The following is an 18,343-nucleotide window of genomic DNA, read 5'->3' as shown; positions in this document are numbered from 1 at the left end:
TGGTCCCCTGCATTCCCTACCTCCCCCCCCCACCCTCCCGAACACACACACATATTCTGTTTAAGCCATGGTGCTAGGTGGTATATACGTATCTACTTTTTAAGCATTTTACACGAAAATATTCGACTGAAATTCTACATAGGCCTACGGTAAAATGACGATGCCTCATTTCACCTGTTAGGCTTAGTATGACCATTTACCAGCAATCACATGGTCGCCGCTGTCCTAGTTTTATTTTTTATGGTGTAGTGTGTTTTTATATTATTAAGAACTAGCCCAGTGTAAGTTTGCTAGCGCGTCCGGGAAGTTTTTGGCTTTGAGCGCATATGACAACGCCGTGATTCCATAAGCATATACAAATGCAGGTAGCAGTGGTGTTCGTACCAGGGCATCAATTCGGCTTGCAGTAAAGATGAAAGGACACCCGGCCTTTCAGTTTGAACACCGTTATCATTATCTGTTGCATGAATACATCCTTCAAATGAGATTTAATGACGCATAGCTATATCTGACTCAGAGGAGCAGGAAAAATCCCGTTTCCTTTATCATGCGATCCTTTCGACCGAGATGTATCGATGAACGGTGATTGTTGATCTGGGTTTCCTGCTTCTTGTTTCGCTAGGCAATGCGCCGACCGAGTTAATTTGGGGATAAATTAAACGCTGACGAAAGGTCATGTTGAACGTGACTGTACAGGGATTTATGAGTCTTACAGCAACGTGATACGATGGTATACCTGTATATAACTCTCCAACTGCTGATACGAGGCCCTGGGTCTCCAACTGCAGTCACGAGGCTATAACTCTCCAACTGCAGTCACGAGGCTATAACTCTCCAACTGCTGATACGAGGCTGTAGCTCTCGCGGATGATACGAGGCCATTGCTGTACAGCTGTTGAAATGAGACTAGCTCTCTACCTGCTGATATGATGCTATAGCTCACCAACTGCCGATACGTGGAAATATCTATCAGCCACCTGCGAATGATTGATCGTGGGTTTCCCCCGGGAGCTGTCCGATTCCCAGTCACCATAAAGCTGGCGTCCGTCATATAACTGAAATATTCTTCAGTATTATTACGAATTAATAAAATAAAAATAAATAAATTATTGGGTACTGCCCGACAGAGACATCGTCATGATATGACCGAAATATTGTTGAAAGCGAAGTTAAATCTCAACCAACCAGCCTATCAAGTTAAGAAATAAAGCATGCGAGTCCGGTCATCTGTTTTAACACCGTTCACCTTTCTTTGTCTTATACAACATTTTCTTTGCCGCTATAAGTAGCGTTAGATGGAGGCCGGTGTAGTGTTTTAATAGCTTAGAGATTAGCTAGACTTATTTGATACTTCTTTTCTGTAGTAAAACAAATGTCTGGAGGGTGTGCGGCAAGGACATACGTTTCAGAATATTTTCATCCAACGTTCATGACGAGTTCAAACTGAGTTGTAGCGGTTGTAAGGAATTGGAATGTAAGGAATTCTCCTAGCCTATGCAATATTTTTACTAATGTCCTCGTGTGACTAAGATCTTCACAATACCATTAATTTGTTATATGAACAGGGGTCAACTGGGTGCAATGTGACAGAATGTTCCAGATCAGCAGATTATGTAGTGATCTACAACTGTAGCCTAAATCTACAGTTACGAGTGCTTTCTGCTATTTAAACGACACGATAGACTCATTCCATAAATGTACATTACTTTTCAAGAATTGACAGTTTATGTATGCGGTCTTACCCGCATAACAATACAACTACTTGGTGAATGCGGTTAGCCAAATTTCAATGGAACATGTTTAAACGGATATCCTTCGTACAAAACGAAACCATGGCATTCTGCATTTGAAGCCTGCATTGCGTAAGTGTTGTGCCATCAGGCATGTCATGTTAGAGTACGGATGAAGTCACTGGTGTAAGGCGACGCGAATTTCCTGTGCCAAAGCTGTCGGTGAAGCCTACATATGAAGAGTTCATACGCAAAAGCAGATAAATCCATTTTTTCCATTTTGATAGATTTCTTGTTTTCTGATCGTCATATTTTCACAAGTCTTGGTAAAACATTACCTGTTGTAAATTTAAGAGTGCAACCCATGTAGTAAACAGCAACATTATCAAAAATCTAGCTTTGAGAAATAATAGGTAAATTTAACTTCTAGTGTCTGTTTCATGTCAGAAACAGACATATCCATGGTACGTTTTAATCAAACCCTGATAAATCCACATTTTCGTCGATTTTTAACAGTTTAAACAATACATAATGGCATTAATTAGTTTAATTATTAATGTTGAATTATTTTCTTTTTCGAGGGCGGTGAATGAGAGCTTCCGGTGCCCTCTTAGCAAAGTTTGTCAAGAGCTAGCTTCCTTTCCAGTGAGTGAATGAATGGTGTTTAACGTCGTGTTCAGAGAGAATCTGCGACGCACACACTATGGTTGTTGTGGTTACAAGATATCACAGGCGTTTTCTCATCCCCCCTATGACAACAGTACTCGTCAGACTACATCCACGAGGGGAACGGAAGTACATCCACCAGGAGAACGGACATCCATCAGGAGGACGGTGTAGTGCGCATGACCACACATATGGCGCGAAATGTAAAGTAGTGGGATATAGTTACACATTTGTGTTCACTAAAAAGACATAGGCCTACGGATTATATCACTGTATATCTCATACTATTCACTTAAATTTTATTTACTACAGGGCTTCTCCAAATAATCGAACTATAGACAACAGATGATGAATAAGACAAGGTATCTTATAAATTATCGGTATAAATTATCGAACTATCGAAGACAGATGATGAATAAGACAAGGTATTCTATATCATAATAACCCAACAGACCACGGCCTCTCCAGACCCATTGTCCCGACATGAGGTTCATAGGCCTGTAGGACTATACAATATACAGGTACTTGGCAAGACGGTTGTTTTCCACCGGCATCTATATAAAATGTGCCTAATTTACCTTCAAAATAGATATAAAGTACAACATCCATACGGAGGACGGTGGCTAATTTAACTTCCTGCAGGTATACAGTACAACATCCATGAGGAGGACGGTGGCTAATTTACCTTCCTGCAGGTATCAGGTACAACATCCACGAGGTGGACGGTGGCTAATTTACCTTCCTACTGTTATAAGGTACAACATCCACGAGGAGGACGGTGACTAATTTACCTTTCTGCAGGTGTGATGTACAACATCCACGAGGAGGACGGTGGCTAATTTACCTTTCTGCAGGTGTGAAGTACAACATCCATGAGGAGGACGGTGGCTAATTTACCTTTCTGCAGGTGTAAAGTACAACATCCACGAGGAGGAAGGTGACTAATTTAACCTCCTGCAGGTGTAAAGTACAACATCCACGAGGAGGACGGTGACTAATTTACCTTTCTGCAGGTGTAAAGTACAACATCCACGAGAAGGACGGTGACTAATTTACCTTCCTACATGTATAAAATTCAACATCCACGAGGAGGACGGTGACTAATTTACCTTTCTGCAGGTGTAAAGTACAACATCCATGACGAGGACGTTGGCTAGTTTACTTTCCTATAGGTATAAAGTACATCATCCATGAGGAGGACGGTGGCTAATTTACCTTCCTACAGGTATCAGGAACAACATCCACGAGGAGGACGGTGGGTAATTTACCTTCCTGCAGGTATAAAGTACAACACCAACGAGGAGGACGGGGACTAATTTACCTTCCTCCAGGTATCAGGAACAACATCCACGAGGAGGACGGTGGATGCTTTACCTTCATATAGTTATAAAGTACAACATCCACGAGGAAAACGGTGGCTAATTTACCTGCCTATAGGTATAAAGTACAACATCCACAAGGAAGACGGTGGCTAATTTACATCCCTATATGTATAAAGTACAACATCCACGAGGAGGACGGTGGCTAATTTACCTTCCTGCAGGTATAAAGTACAATATCCACGAGGAGGACGCTTGCTAATTTACCTTTCTCCAGGTATCAGGAACAACATCCACGAGGAGGACGGTGGTTGCTTTACCTTCCTATAGGTATATAGTATAACATCCACGAGGAGGACGGTGACTAATTTATGTTCCTATAGGCATAAAGTACAACAACCACGAAGCGGACGGTGACTAATTTAACTTCCTGCAGGTGTAAAGTACAACATCCACGAGGAGGACGTTGACTAATTTACCTTTCTGCAGGTGTAAAGTACAACATCCACGAGAAGGACGGTGACTAATTTACCTTTCTGCAGGTGTAAAGTACAACATCCACGAGGAGGACGTTGGCTAGTTTACTTTCCTATAGGTATAAAGTACAACATCCACGAGGAGGACGGTGACTAAATTACCTTTCTGCAGGTGCAAAGTACAACATCCACGAGGAGGACGGTGACTAATTTACCTTTCTGCAGGTGTAGAGTACAATATCCATGAGGAGGACGGTGGCTAATTTACCTTCTGCAGGTGTGAAGTACAACATCCATGAGGAGGACGGTGGCTAACTTACCTTTCTGCAGGTGTGAAGTACAACATCCACGAGGAGGACGGTGGCTAATTTACCTTTCTGCAGGTGTGAAGTACAACATCCATGAGGAGGACGGTGGCTAATTTACCTTTCTGCAGGTGTAAAGTACATCATCCACGAGGAGGACGGTGACTAATTTACCTTCCTGCAGGTGTAAAGTAAAACATCCACGAGGAGGACGGTGACTAATTTACCTTTCTGCAGGTGTGAAGTACAACATCCACGAGGAGGACGGTGACTAATTTACCTTCCTGCAGGTGTAAAGTACAACATCCACGAGGAGGACGGTGACTAATTTACCTTTCTGCAGGTGTAAAGTACAACATCCACGAGAAGGACGGTGACTAATTTACCTTTCTGCAGGTGTAAAGTACAACATCCACGAGGAGGACGGTGGCTAATTTAACTTCCTGCAGGTGTAAAGTACAACATCCACGAGGATGACGGTGGCTAATTTATCTTCTGCAGGTGTGAAGTACAACATCTATGAGGAGGACGGTGGCTAGTTTACCTTTCTGCAGGTGTGAAGTACAACATCCATGAGGAGGACGGTGGCTAATTTACCTTTCTGCAGGTGTAAAGTACAACATCCACGAGGAGGACAGTGACTAATTTACCTTCCTGCAGGTGTAAAGTACAACATCCACGAGGAGGACGGTGACTAATTTACCTTTCTGCAGGTGTAAAGTACAACATCCACGAGGAGGACGGTGACTAATTTATTTTTCTGCAGGTGTAAAGTACAACATCCACGAGGGGGACGGTGACTAATTTATGTTCATATAGGCATAAGGTACAACAACCACAAAGCCGACGGTGACTAATTTATGTTCCTGCAGGTATAAAGTACAACATCCACGAGGCTATAGCTATAAAGTACAACATCCACGAGGAGGACCGTGGCTAATTTACATCCATATAGGTATAAAGTACAACATCCACGAGGAGGACGTTGGCTACTTTACCTTCCTATAGCTATAAAGTACAACATCCACGAGAAGGACGGTTGCTAGTTTACCTTCCTATAGGTATCAGGTAGAACATCCACGAGGAGGACAGTGGCTAATTTATCTTCCTATAGGTATAAAGTACAACATCCACGAGGAGGACGGTGGCTAATTTACATCCATATAGGTATAAGGTACCACATCTACGAGGAGGACGGTGGCTAATTTACATCCCTATAGGTTTAAAGTACAACATCCATGAGGAGGACGGTGGCTGATTTACCTCCCCGTAGGTATAAGGTACAACATCCACGAGGAGGACGGTGGCTAATTTACATCCCTATAGGTTTAAAGTACAAAATCCATGAGGAGGACGGTGGCTAATTTACATTCCTGCAGGTATAAAGTACAACATCCACACGGAGGACGGTGGTTAATTGACGTTCCTATAGGTATCAGGTACAAAATCCACGAGTAGGACGGTGACTAATTTACCATCCTTTTTCTCCGCAGATGGGAAAAGCCCAACACGAACGAGGACAAACCGAGTTTGCCTTTCTCTACATGTACGTAGATGAGAAATTTTTCACAGAGCCTTAGAATATAATCCTCGAATCATCCAATATGAGAAATCCAGTGACCACCAATTCCGGACAGTTGAATAAAAAAGTCAACAACCACATTCTAGTTTAAATATATGTATTTTAAGGAGCCCTGTCGCACTGCCATAACCCACCGCCCACGGAGAGTTTGCCAACAGAAACTCTAATTCAACAAGTTCCTTTCCCTAAAAATGGTTACAGCATTGTATTCATCCGGTTTGCAAAAACCTTTACAGAAAAACTATTATAAACTGAAGAACGCTTTAATACTGAGATGTACGGATAAAAGTTGTGTTTCATTACATATGCTGCAGTACCCTAGGCAAGTTTATTAGTGTATTAACTCTCTTGTACATTCTAAGATTCTATACATGTGTAAGTGAAGCAATGAATGGTATGGAGGTGGAATGGAAAATACATTATAGGTGTAGGCTATATGTACAAGGCATATAGCCATGATACAATGATAACAATGATATAAAATACACATTGTCAACTCATCAGTCATCTATTATTTACACACACAGCATGCCATTTACGACTCGGTACTGCTGATTAAGCGGTGTGCTCTTAATTGTTCATTTTTTTTAAGTGCCGTGTGTAACGATGAATGTTCAGTTTGACAGCATCTTCGTCTTGCTTCTGGTAAAGATATGTGCAGTTTGTTGGATACAAGCAGTGCGACTACATCCCGAACCAAAGCTTCCTTACATCTCCTATTCCTGACTGTCCCTTCGTACCTACAAAGAAAAAAATGTGAACAGAATGCAATCCTGTTAAAGGCTTCCTATTTCATTTGTAAAAGACTGAAATCTGGAAATGTATATATATTGCTACTAATTAAACATATATGCCTTCACACTTTTTAGCAAGTCATGCGCGGAACAAAATTATGAAATTATAATGATAAATAATTAAACACACATCTACATGTAAATGACTACTTGATGACTGCAATATTCTTAGTTACTTTCCTCCTTTTTTATGGCTTTAGCCTTGTCAAATGTTTATACACATTTGAACTGTCTGTATATAGATAACTTGAAAGCTGGAAAGCCATTCCGATACTACTCCATTCATAACTGGAGCCAAAATAGCCATATCTAATTATACCAAAAAATAAAAACAGACAGATAAAACACAAGGTAAATACAAACCCATCCACATTTAAAATCTTCTGAATTCGCTCGGTTCCTGGTAGCTGGACTAGCTTGTGTACAAATCCAGATGTGGCGGGGCGCCTGAAGCAATGTTTCACACAAGAATATAATCACACAGTGAAAGATAATCATGGCCTATTTCCAATGCACATATACAGACAAGGTATACAAAAGCATATGTAGATAAGTTGTGACAACAAACAAACAGAACATCCCAGATCTGTACTGTAACAAAAAACCCTTATAGGCATGATTATTTGAAACGTGCATGGAGAAGACCGGGATTACTGGCAACCACCCTACCTACATGTACCTATACGTACCGTTTGTCCCTAAGCTTCAATTTGAAGAACTTTTTTTCCACATAGGCTTCGAGATATGTATAAGCCTAAAAGAGAAAATCTTATTAAGTACCATACGCATACCCATTCGAAATAACACCCAGAATGGCCATAATTTACTCACAAAACATTTACAAAATTCCAAAGTCTCGCAGCGTTGTTTTTGGTACGTAAAACATATATAAATATAGTAACACGGCTTTTTCCATACAAAGGGTATTTTCAGTACATATAAATCAAGCTAAGCGAAAAAGTCAATATCAATTTATAAACAATTTATACACCGAAATCACACTTTTACGTACCAAGTCCAAGACATAACCGAAACCAAAGCCCTTTAGAAATTCCCTTCTCGGATTTGTCAAGAAAATCTCCAGCTCAGAGCTCTCGGACCTAGATAAACACATAATCATGTATACAGTTGTACGAGGAAGGGGTTAGGAGAAGCTATCAATATAACACAGTGAAACACTCTAAAACACTCGTTTTAGATACATAATAATATATCCCGGGCGATGAAGTGCATGAGGATCTTTATGAAATCACATGCTACCATCAAGTGTGGCTGTATGATGTGAAACAATACATTAAACTATATGTCATGTAACAAATTAATTATTTGTATCGCAGCAACTATTCTTCAAATAGCAGCGAAATCTTTCGAGTTTGTGTGATATGAATGTACAGTGGTGCTGCACGCCACTATAGAAGAATAGGGAAAGACATAAATTATCATATGTTTAAAACTACTGTATATAGTCAAATACAAGGGTCAATTAAATACACTGTGTCTGTAAATTATAATTGCGCAGAAAAATGTGTAGGTATTCCTAAGCTAATTGTTGTTCACACCAGTCACTGTGCGAAACTCCAGAATGCGCCTACACATATGAGGAAATATAGAAAAATATGTAAAAGACAAAGAAAATAAATGAAGTGTACAGATTTAAGCTATACATACCACTTTGAACCTCTGTCTGTCAACAAGCCTTCCACATACTGGTCGATCACATCAACCTGAAATATCAACATTATGCGGCATATATATATACAATCCAAACATTGTGTTTAAGTTGGTTAAAAATCCAAAAATTGTCAGACACAGTTTAATGGTATTTTTCTACTGATGCTGAATACTTGAGGCTCAGACCCACCTGTTATTTCTAAACAGTTTGAGTATATGCCTCAGTGTCACCTGGGGCCCTCATGGCTCAGTCGGTTAGCGCGCTAGCGCAGCGTGATGACCTAGGAGTCTCTCACCAATACGGTCGCTGTGAGTTCAAGTCCAGCTCATGCTGGCTTCCTCTCCGGCCGTACGTGGGAAGGTCTGCCAGCAACCTGCGGATGGTCGTGGGTTTCTCCCGGGCTCTGCCCGGTTTCCTCCCACCATAATGCTGGCCGCCGTCGTATAAGTGAAATATTCTTGAGTACGGCGTAAAACACCAATCAAATAAACAAATCAATGTCACCTGCATGACAACTGCTCCCTTATCCATACCTGTGAAATGACATCAGATACACAAATAAACATGTTGGAATCCTGCTCCTCATTGTTGAGTTCCTCGTCCGCAGATGGAATAATCCTGGACACTTGTAAGTCTTCTGACGAAAACCTACAGAAATCAAGACATCACAAAAGTTGTATCTTTCTTGAAAACATACGAGAAATGACTGCAACACTTATCAAAATCGACGCCCACATCGTTACACATTCTAAAGCAAAACGTATCGGAAAGAATGTGTTCAAGACAAAGACCTTAACCCTAAGACATGCAACAATGTTCAGTCATGCCCAGCATTTGTCGCCTCAAGCACCACAATGCAGATATACACGAGTATAATATTCAATTCAGATTTGAAATGCATTTCCTTAATTAGTGTTCTCTTTGCGAATAATTATCCTTCAACATGACGTGCAATGGAAATGCCGTGAAGAACTCTGTTCAGTTAGATGGCAAAGAACGGCACTTTTACCTACAAAAATAAACACGTCTTTTGAACATTGTGATAATTTAGTTATCTATTTCAATGGTGTTTTACGCCTCAAAAACAGCTCAATTTACAGCCCATGTGATGGCGGTCAATTTTATGGACATATGTGCATGGACTGTAATATATAGCGCAGACTTAAAGCCTAATTAGATTGCTCGCACAGTGAAGCCTTTGGAAAGAAGTTTAAACCCGTGCATAGCTGATCCAATTTCTTGTGTGAATATATACAGTGTAATTTGACAAATAGATTATGAATCTGGCTTTGCTTTTGTTCTAGCTTTGTTCTAGCTTAAGAAGTTTGACCACAATTTACCTACTGTTCATGCATTAGGCATAAATAGCTAACCACGAATGTGGCTTTGTTTTGGTTCTAAAGAAGTTTTCGCTTTTAGGCACACTTTATTCTGATATTTGAGACACGATGCGAAAAGCAGTAATGGTGCAATGCTGAAAGTTGGTCAGCAGGACAAATTGTGCTCTTCACTCGTATCAAATTATTACAGATGAATAGTTTTCCAGTGATTGGCATTAAAATTTTTGCCACCGTTCATGCATTACGTAAGAAAAACATCTGTTGGCTTTCGAGTTACGGTTAGCGCAGCGGGAGCGTTCTTTACATTGTGTGGTATTAAAACATACACGCCAAATGACTAATCTGTTGGTCTAATAGAGAGAATATGTACACAAACACTACACAACTACTATTCACATGAGGCCATTGAGTAGAAGTTCTATTGCAGGCATAGATGATCTGATCTCTTTGTGTTACTTATTTTTTCCCTTGCAAATTAGACACTTGCATTTGCCCGACCGGAAGTTGATGGCATCTTTCTGTTTTACATCCATCTCCGGGGCCAATCACGAAAATAAGATCTGTAAGTTTAGATTGCTTTGATACCTATTTTACTCTGCCTCATCAGTGGAAGAATATTTTAAATTGGCGTCTCCTACAGAGCCGATAAATCTGCATATACGTCTGGATGACCACTAGGAGTATACATTTCGAAAAAAGATGTAGAAAATAATTTAAGAACATATCATCTCATTGACAGGGAATGTATCTATTTTTTTAACATGAAAAGTTAATCAAAAAGCTCGCCTATCATATAAAGCCGCAGACGATAACTATATATGTACACAGTATTTTAGATGAATGAAACGTATTGATGCTTAATTTTACGTGCCGTTTTGTCCCTCAACGCGTGCTTTCCAGTGTACAGCTCTTAAATGGTTCTCTACTTTCTTCTTCCTTGTTGGCTTGAACTTTGACGGTGGACATAACGGACAATGGAATGAAATATAGTCTCCTTTACAACAATCCTTGCAACTTTTTACACAACTTAACAATTCATCCACAGACTGAATCACGACAGGTTGGTGTGCTGTCATTGTTACATTGAGGCGTCCAGAAATAAACTCGTCGGAAAAGTGGAAAGCTTTTATAAAAGCTATGTACTACATTAGCCAAACTGCAAAGCTAACAAGTCACCCTGAGATAGTATTACTTCAGCAGACATGCGATGGGAAACTGTGTTTACAAACACACCGCCACCTCGGCTTTCCACGGTCCAGACACACGAAAGTTACCCATAAATTTGTTTTGTTTAGACATTGTGGCAAGTGATGCACGGAGGTATAAAAGTGTAGAAAGAGCAGGCCTATATACTGAATGTTCTTAGAAACTCCACGTTTTTAACTTTAACTGAAAATGTTTTATCTTATAATCGAATTAGAAAATCATTTATACTTCTATCAACATCGAGTTTTTCCAAATATTGTATTGTTTTGGCGTCCGAAAAACATAAACAAACTCGTACATGATAGAACTCGTTAATTTTTCTGGAAATAACTCTCCACCGTCGAATTCCAAGTAAATTGGGATTAGGAGACATGAAGATCATTCATGTGAGACAACATGTCCATATGAACAAAATAAAATAGTCCTACTTAATTTCTAAGATGAAGATATTGGTCCGAAGTACATTTTAAATTCTTCAACCATAACAAAAGTTATCACGACACTGCAGATATGACTTTCAAGCACTATAGTAGGCCCAATGTGCTAGGTAGTACAAATGAAATGGTATTTGCTTGACATACTTCCTTTTCAGCCATTTCATGAGGATTTCATTCATTGTATGAATAAAATCAAAGCGCTATTCAAAAAGCCCGACCCCAATTCATATTGTATTATACATGGATCTTCTGCTGCTTGGTTGTCGGGCAGGGAAAGGCAAATTTTAATGCGAATTGAGTTACATAATTACATTGACGGTATATTTACATACACCTGTATTGTTGCATACTTTTGCCTGTACACATATTTGTTAAGAAATATTTTGTGATGTGTGGATTTTTATGATTCTGATCATTTTTATTTTTTTAAAACTTAATAATAGTAGTAATAAATGCATCTTGCTTAGGTCAAAGAAAACAATTCTGGGTATGAGAAAGTTATAGCTGACAGATTTCCTTGACAAGGAGATAAGTCTGAATTCCTTTTTAAGTCTGAGGACTATAATGTCTTTCTAAAAATTCCACCGTGGTTTGCTGGGCTAGGATGTTATATACATTACGTTGTGAATAAACAAACCATGTGTCCTAAAGAGAGGATGGCGTTAAACAATAATCAAATAAATAAATACATAAATAAAGCAAGTAACTTTATGGTAGCGCGACATATGAAAACCCTATAAGATGGAGACGCCTAATTTAGTTTCAAGTTAAATGTTTTCACTTAGAGAATTCAGGAGCAATAAAGCGGGCGATCACTTGTCCACCAGTGAAATCTGATATATGTGGATGTAAGCTTCTGCGGTATAACAAAATAAACTGGGTCATGCATGAAAGTCAGAGGTCAGACACACAGAATTTAGACGCTTGAACCTTTCTCTGCCATAAGAGGAAATAATGTGTGGGGTGTGTTAAGAAGCAAACTCTGAAAAACTTACTTGATATCTTTGGCAAAATAAGCTTTCTTAAATATTCAATGTTTTTCGCACTTTACAAATTATGGTCTCAAGCTACATATGTGTATTTTTTGGGTTATAAATAAGGCTATACAACAGCAGCAAAGACCTTGTTTGTCCTTATCAAGGAACTGAGCGTAACAATTCGCCAGGCTTTATATCTCTGCAAGTTTTTATACACTAATTAAATGGCCATTGAACGTTAATTGACAACATGAGCGCTGTGAACAGCTATGCACAGGCAGAGATCAAAAGGGATTACAACATTAAGCGTCAGAAGTTTACTGTACACAGAATAAAGCAATAATAATAATCATGTACATAAAACATATAACATTCCTAAGTAACAATAAACAACCTATGGTTAATTACCACACAAGCGTGATTAGGCTGGCGAAGAGCTATTGTATAACTTATAGGACTTCCATTCAAATCGGGCTAATACTTAGTTTTAAAAAAGTTTCCTAAACATGTAACAAACCCTGGTATCCATCACCTTACATACATACTTATACATTATATGTTATATATATTTCTCAGAAATAAACAAGGCAACAGTCCTCCGCATATAGATTTTAGCTGTACCAAAACGACATATAACTTATCTATTGTCCTCATAAGTGTGTGTCAATCAATCAGTTAAATCTTTATTAGAAGTTAATTTGGTAATCATCAATGTTGTACTGCATACCTGAAGGATGGAAAACTTTATACCTATAAAGGTTGAACTTTATACCTATAGGAAGGTAAATCAGCCACCGTCCTTCTCATGGATGTTGTACTCTATAGCTATAGGAAGGTAAACTGGTCACCGTCCTCCTCATGGATGTTGTACCTCATGCTTACATGGAGGTAAGTTAGCCACCGTCCTCCTCGTGGATGTTGTACCTTATACCTACATGGAGGTAAATTAGCCACCGTCCTCCTTATGGATGTTGTACTTTATACCTATATGAAGGTAAATTAGCCACCGTCCTCCTCGTGGATGTTGTACTTTATACCAGTAGGAAGGTAAACTAGTCACCGTCCTCCTCGTGGATGTTGAACTTTATACCTATAGAAAGGTAAACTAGTCACCGTCCTCCTCGTGGATGTTGAATTTTATACGTGTAGGAAGGTAAATTAGCCACCGTCCTCCTTATGGATGTTGTACTTTATACCAGTAGGAAGGTAAATTAGGCACCGTCCTCCTCGTGGATGTTGTACCTGACACCTCCAGAAAGGTAAACTAGCCACCGTCCTCCTCGTGGATGTTGTACTTTATACCAGTAGGAAGGTAAACTAGTCACCGTCCTCCTCGTGGATGTTGAAGTTTATACCTATAGAAAGGTAAACTAGTCACCGTCCTCCTCGTGGATGTTGTACTCTATACCTATAGGAAGGTAAACTGGTCACCGTCCTCCTCGTGGATGTTGAATTTTATACATGTAGGAAGGTAAATTAGCCACCGTCCTCCTCATGGATGTTGTACTTTATACCAGTAGGAAGGTAAACTAGTCACCGTCCTCCTCGTGGATGTTGAACTTTATATCTATAGAAAGGTAAACTAGTCACAGTCCTCCTCGTGGATGTTGAATTTTATACATGTAGGAAGGTAAATTAGCCACCGTCCTCCTCGTGGATGTTGAACTTTATACCTATAGAAAGGTAAACTAGTCACCGTCCTCCTCGTGGATGTTGTACTTTATACCTATAAGAAGGTAAATCAGCCACCGTCCTCCTCGTGGATGTTGAACTTTATACCTATAGAAAGGTAAACTAGTCACCGTCCTCCTCGTGGATGTTGTACCTTATACCTACATGGAGGTAAATTAGCCACCGTCCTCCTTATGGATGTTGTACTTTATACCTATATGAAGGTAAATTAGCCACCGTCCTCCTCGTGGATGTTGTACTTTATAACTATATGAAGGTGAATTAGCCACCGTCCTCATCGTGGATGTTGTACCTTATACCTATGGGAAAGCAAATTAGCCACCGTCCTCCGCGTGGATGTTGTACCTCATGCCTACATGGAGGTAAGTTAGCCCCCGTCCTCCTCCTGGATGTTGTACCTTATACCTACATGGAGGTAAATTAGCCACCGTCCTCCTCGTGGATGTTGTACTTTATACCAGTAGGAAGGTAAATTAGGCACAGTCCTCCTCGTGGATGTTATACCTGACACCTCCAGAAAGGTAAACTAGCCAACGTTCCCTTCGTGGATGTTGTACTTTACACCTGAGGAAAGGTAAATTAGCCACCGTCCTCTTTGTGGATGTTGTACTTAAGACCTGCAGGAAGGTAAATTGGCCACCGTCCTCCTCATGGATGTTGTACTTTATACCTACATGAAGGTAAATTAGCCACCGTCCTCCTCGTGGATGTTGTACTTTATGGCTATAGGAAGGTAAATTAGCCACCGTCCTCCTCGTGGATGTTGTACTTTATGGCTAAAGGAAGGTAAATTAGCCACCGTCCTCCTCGTGGATGTTGTACTTTATACCTATATGAAGGTAAATTAGCCACCGTCCACCTCGTGGATGTTGTACCTTATACCTACATGGAGGTAAATTAGCCACCGTCCTCCTCGTGGATGTTGTACCTTATACCTACATGGAGGTAAATTAGCCACCGTCCTCCTTATGGATGTTGTACTTTATACCTATATGAAGGTAAATTAGCCACCGTCCTCCTCGTGGATGTTGTACTTTATACCAGTAGGAAGGTAAACTAGTCACCGTCCTCCTCGTGGATGTTGAACTTTATACCTATAGAAAGGTAAACTAGTCACCGTCCTCCTCGTGGATGTTGAATTTTATACATGTATTAAGGTAAATTAGCCACCGTCCTCCTTATGGATGTTGTACTTTATACCAGTAGGAAGGTAAAATAGGCACAATCCTCCTCGTGGATGTTATACCTGACACCTCCAGAAATGTAAACTAGCCAACGTTCCCTTCGTGGATGTTGTACTTTACACCTGAGGAAAGGTAAATTAGCCACCGTCCTCTTTGTGGATGTTGTACCTAATACCTGCAGGAAGGTAAATTGGCCACCGTCCTCCTCATGGATGTTGTACTTTATACCTATAGTAAGGTAAATTAGCCTCCGTGTTCTTTGTAGATGTTGTACCTGATACCTGCAGGAGGGTAAACTGGTCACCGTCCTCCTCATGGATGTTGTACCTTATACCTGCAGGAAGGTAAATTAGCCACCGTCCTCCTCGTGGATGTTGTACTTTATGGCTATAGGAAGGTAAATTAGCCACCGTCCTCCTCGTGGATGTTGTAGGCCTACTTTATACCTATATGAGGGTAAATTAGCCACCGTCCTCCTCACGGATGTTGTACCTTATACCTATATGAAGTTAAATTAGCCACCGTCCTCCTCGTGGATGTTGTACCTGATACCTGCAGTAAGGTAAAGTAGCCACCGTCCTCCTCGTGGAGGTTCTACCTGATACCTATAGGAAGGTAAACTAACAACCGTCCTCCTCGTGGATGTTGTACTTTACGGCTATAGGAAGGTAAATTACCCACCGTCCTCCTCGTGGATGTTGTACTTTATACCTATATGAGGGTACATTAGCCACCGTCCTCCTCGTGGATGTTGTACCTTTTACCTGGAGGAAGGTAAATTAGCCACTGTCCTTCTTGTCGATGTTGTATCTTATGCCAGTAGGAAGGTAAATTAGCCACCGTCCTCCTCGTGGATGTTATACTTTATACCTATGGGGAGGTGAACTAGGCAAGGTCCTCCTCGTGGATCTTTAATATTTTTTCTTTAAGTTAGTGATGGAGGACTATTAGGTTACTAATTAACAATGACACATTAGAGAAGGTCTTCAGGGTTACAGTAATGTCTGTGTTTTCGGATAATAAGGGGTTTAAAGTGTTGAGAATTTATCTGCTTGGCTATAGGCCTATATAAATATACAGGCCTATAGTCTCGTACCTTGCCCAATTATTCGTAAACGAACAAGTTACTTGTTCCGTTCTGCTCATGGATGTCCGTTCTCCTCGTGGACGTTCTCCTCATGGATGGCGGCTGCCCAGTGCTACTCCCCTATGACGAACCCTTTTCGCTATCGCTCGAGCAGATTTCCCTGGCAGCCGCTTTTGCTTCCGTCCTCTTGGGGACTGAATGACTTGCTCAAGGATATCATCGAAGTTTTCCGTTATCCACGCAGTTTATGTTACTTTAGAAGCGACTTGTGTTGTCAAACGGTCACACGTCGGTCAAACATGTGCGCTGCCATTTTGTACAAAACTGCAACAAACGTGACCTCAATTCAACCCGCTGAGTGGCTGAACGGATATATCGGGAGTTGTTAAAAATAGATCGTGGCGCTTATCGCTGTTTGAAAACAATCGTTACATTTTGCTGCTCGACAGAAGGGCTTAATCGGCTTTTGCAGGAAAACTGACTTCACAGACAAGAAGGGGACGGTTCGAACTGTGTAGAGGCATGCTAACGTTAAATTTACCCAGAATGGCGTTTATCGGTTTTTGCGTATGAACTCTTCATATATATATATATGTATGACTGTCGCGAATACGCGCGGTCGATAAAGTTACAGCAAACGTTTAAAGTCGTCTAAAAGGAAAAGGTTGTGTCTTCTCCCTGCATAGCTCAGTAGTGGAATGTTTATAGAGCCTTGTGCTCGAGAGTTCGAACCACTCTCTACCGTACACCAAACGAAGACGCACTCACCTGGTGCAAGTCGTCACCCAACCCTAACAAATAATTGTAGCGATCGTAGGTAATTAGCAATGTTGTTCTAAGGGACATAACTCTTAGGTGTTACACAGGAGGGGAATTTACAACATGTGCGTTGACTCTGAGTAAAACGATCGTTCTGATTGGTTGATTGGGAGGATGAGACTGGTTGTCCGCCATCTTCCATTAAAAGTTCTGTGCCATCTAAATAATTTGTCTCGTCTCGTCTGTGTTACAGCCTTACATTGCGCCAGACCAGAGGAAGGGCAACATTTTGGCGAGCTTGCCAGGATAAGACAAATGTGTGCCAGTCAGCGGTAGTGCGGCAATGGGTTCTGTGGAGGCCGAGTTCGAGATTAAGGCGTTATTGTACCAGCAGGCCCCAGAGAAACTACTTGATACCATCAATAAGTTGAAGATTCCGGTGAAATTAGAAGACAGTGGGAAAACTGAGTGGCTACGTGCTATCGAAAAATACATAGCCGTATGTTCTGCAGATGAGGAAGATGGGCCACCACGTCTAGGCCAGCTACTCAAAACTTTGGAGACAGCCATGAAAGGTAGCAAACAAGTTCACGCTGATGAGAAGTCAGCAGACAACTACAAGGTTTTCAAAAAGGACTTGAAATTCACTGGACAAATAAATGGATCCGCTGGTATCAGTTTTACTAATGTGATACGTCAGCTACAAACCGCAGAACTGAAGGGGTACAGTGAAGCAGAGATTCTTGATGCAGTCGTGACAGCAGTCCACCCATCACAGTGCCTTCGAAGTTATCTCGAGGGGAAAACAGATCTGGACTTGCTTGTGTTAAGGAAATTGCTCCGACGATACTTCAAGGAAGATTCAGCTACAGACCTGTATAAACTGTTGTGTGAAGCATCACAAGACACCAAAGAAGACACCTTAGACTTCACCTTGAGAATTCTGGACCTGGGACAAAAAGTTGTTTTTGCGTCACGAGAAGATGATTCCGGGTTAATGTGCGACCCTCTGTTAGTGCGAAGAAGGACATTGCGTTCTATCCATACTGGACTGAGGGATGTGGCTGTCAGTCAGGACATGAAGGAGTTGTTGGAGGGAAATCCAACAGATGAAGAA

At 40.8% G+C, this 18,343-nt stretch overlaps 1 protein-coding gene across 2 annotated transcripts; it reads right to left on the bottom strand.

Annotated features, from left to right (window-relative positions):
* Nucleotides 1-6,363: 6,363 nt before the first annotated feature.
* LOC135474118 (uncharacterized) lies at nucleotides 6,364-9,129 on the bottom strand. 2 transcript variants are annotated; one of them, XM_064754133.1, is made up of 6 exons: nucleotides 9,078-9,114; nucleotides 8,541-8,596; nucleotides 7,885-7,972; nucleotides 7,562-7,626; nucleotides 7,236-7,319; nucleotides 6,364-6,818 (listed from the first exon to the last, which is right to left on the bottom strand). In XM_064754133.1, exons 1-6 carry the CDS (start codon nucleotides 9,108-9,110, stop codon nucleotides 6,614-6,616), a joined length of 531 nt encoding a protein of 176 aa, XP_064610203.1. In that variant the 5' UTR covers nucleotides 9,111-9,114; the 3' UTR covers nucleotides 6,364-6,613. The 2 variants fall into 2 exon arrangements, with proteins under 2 accessions (XP_064610203.1, XP_064610204.1); XM_064754134.1 differs by lacking the exon at nucleotides 8,541-8,596 and having other exon boundaries at nucleotides 9,078-9,129.
* Between the last annotated feature and the right edge of the window lie 9,214 nt (nucleotides 9,130-18,343).

This window comes from Liolophura sinensis, chromosome 8, assembly GCF_032854445.1.
Source record: "Liolophura sinensis isolate JHLJ2023 chromosome 8, CUHK_Ljap_v2, whole genome shotgun sequence".
Classification (NCBI taxonomy): Eukaryota; Metazoa; Mollusca; class Polyplacophora; order Chitonida; family Chitonidae; genus Liolophura; species Liolophura sinensis.
Note: the sequence above shows the minus strand (reverse complement) of the source record. Positions and strands in the feature narration are given on the sequence as shown.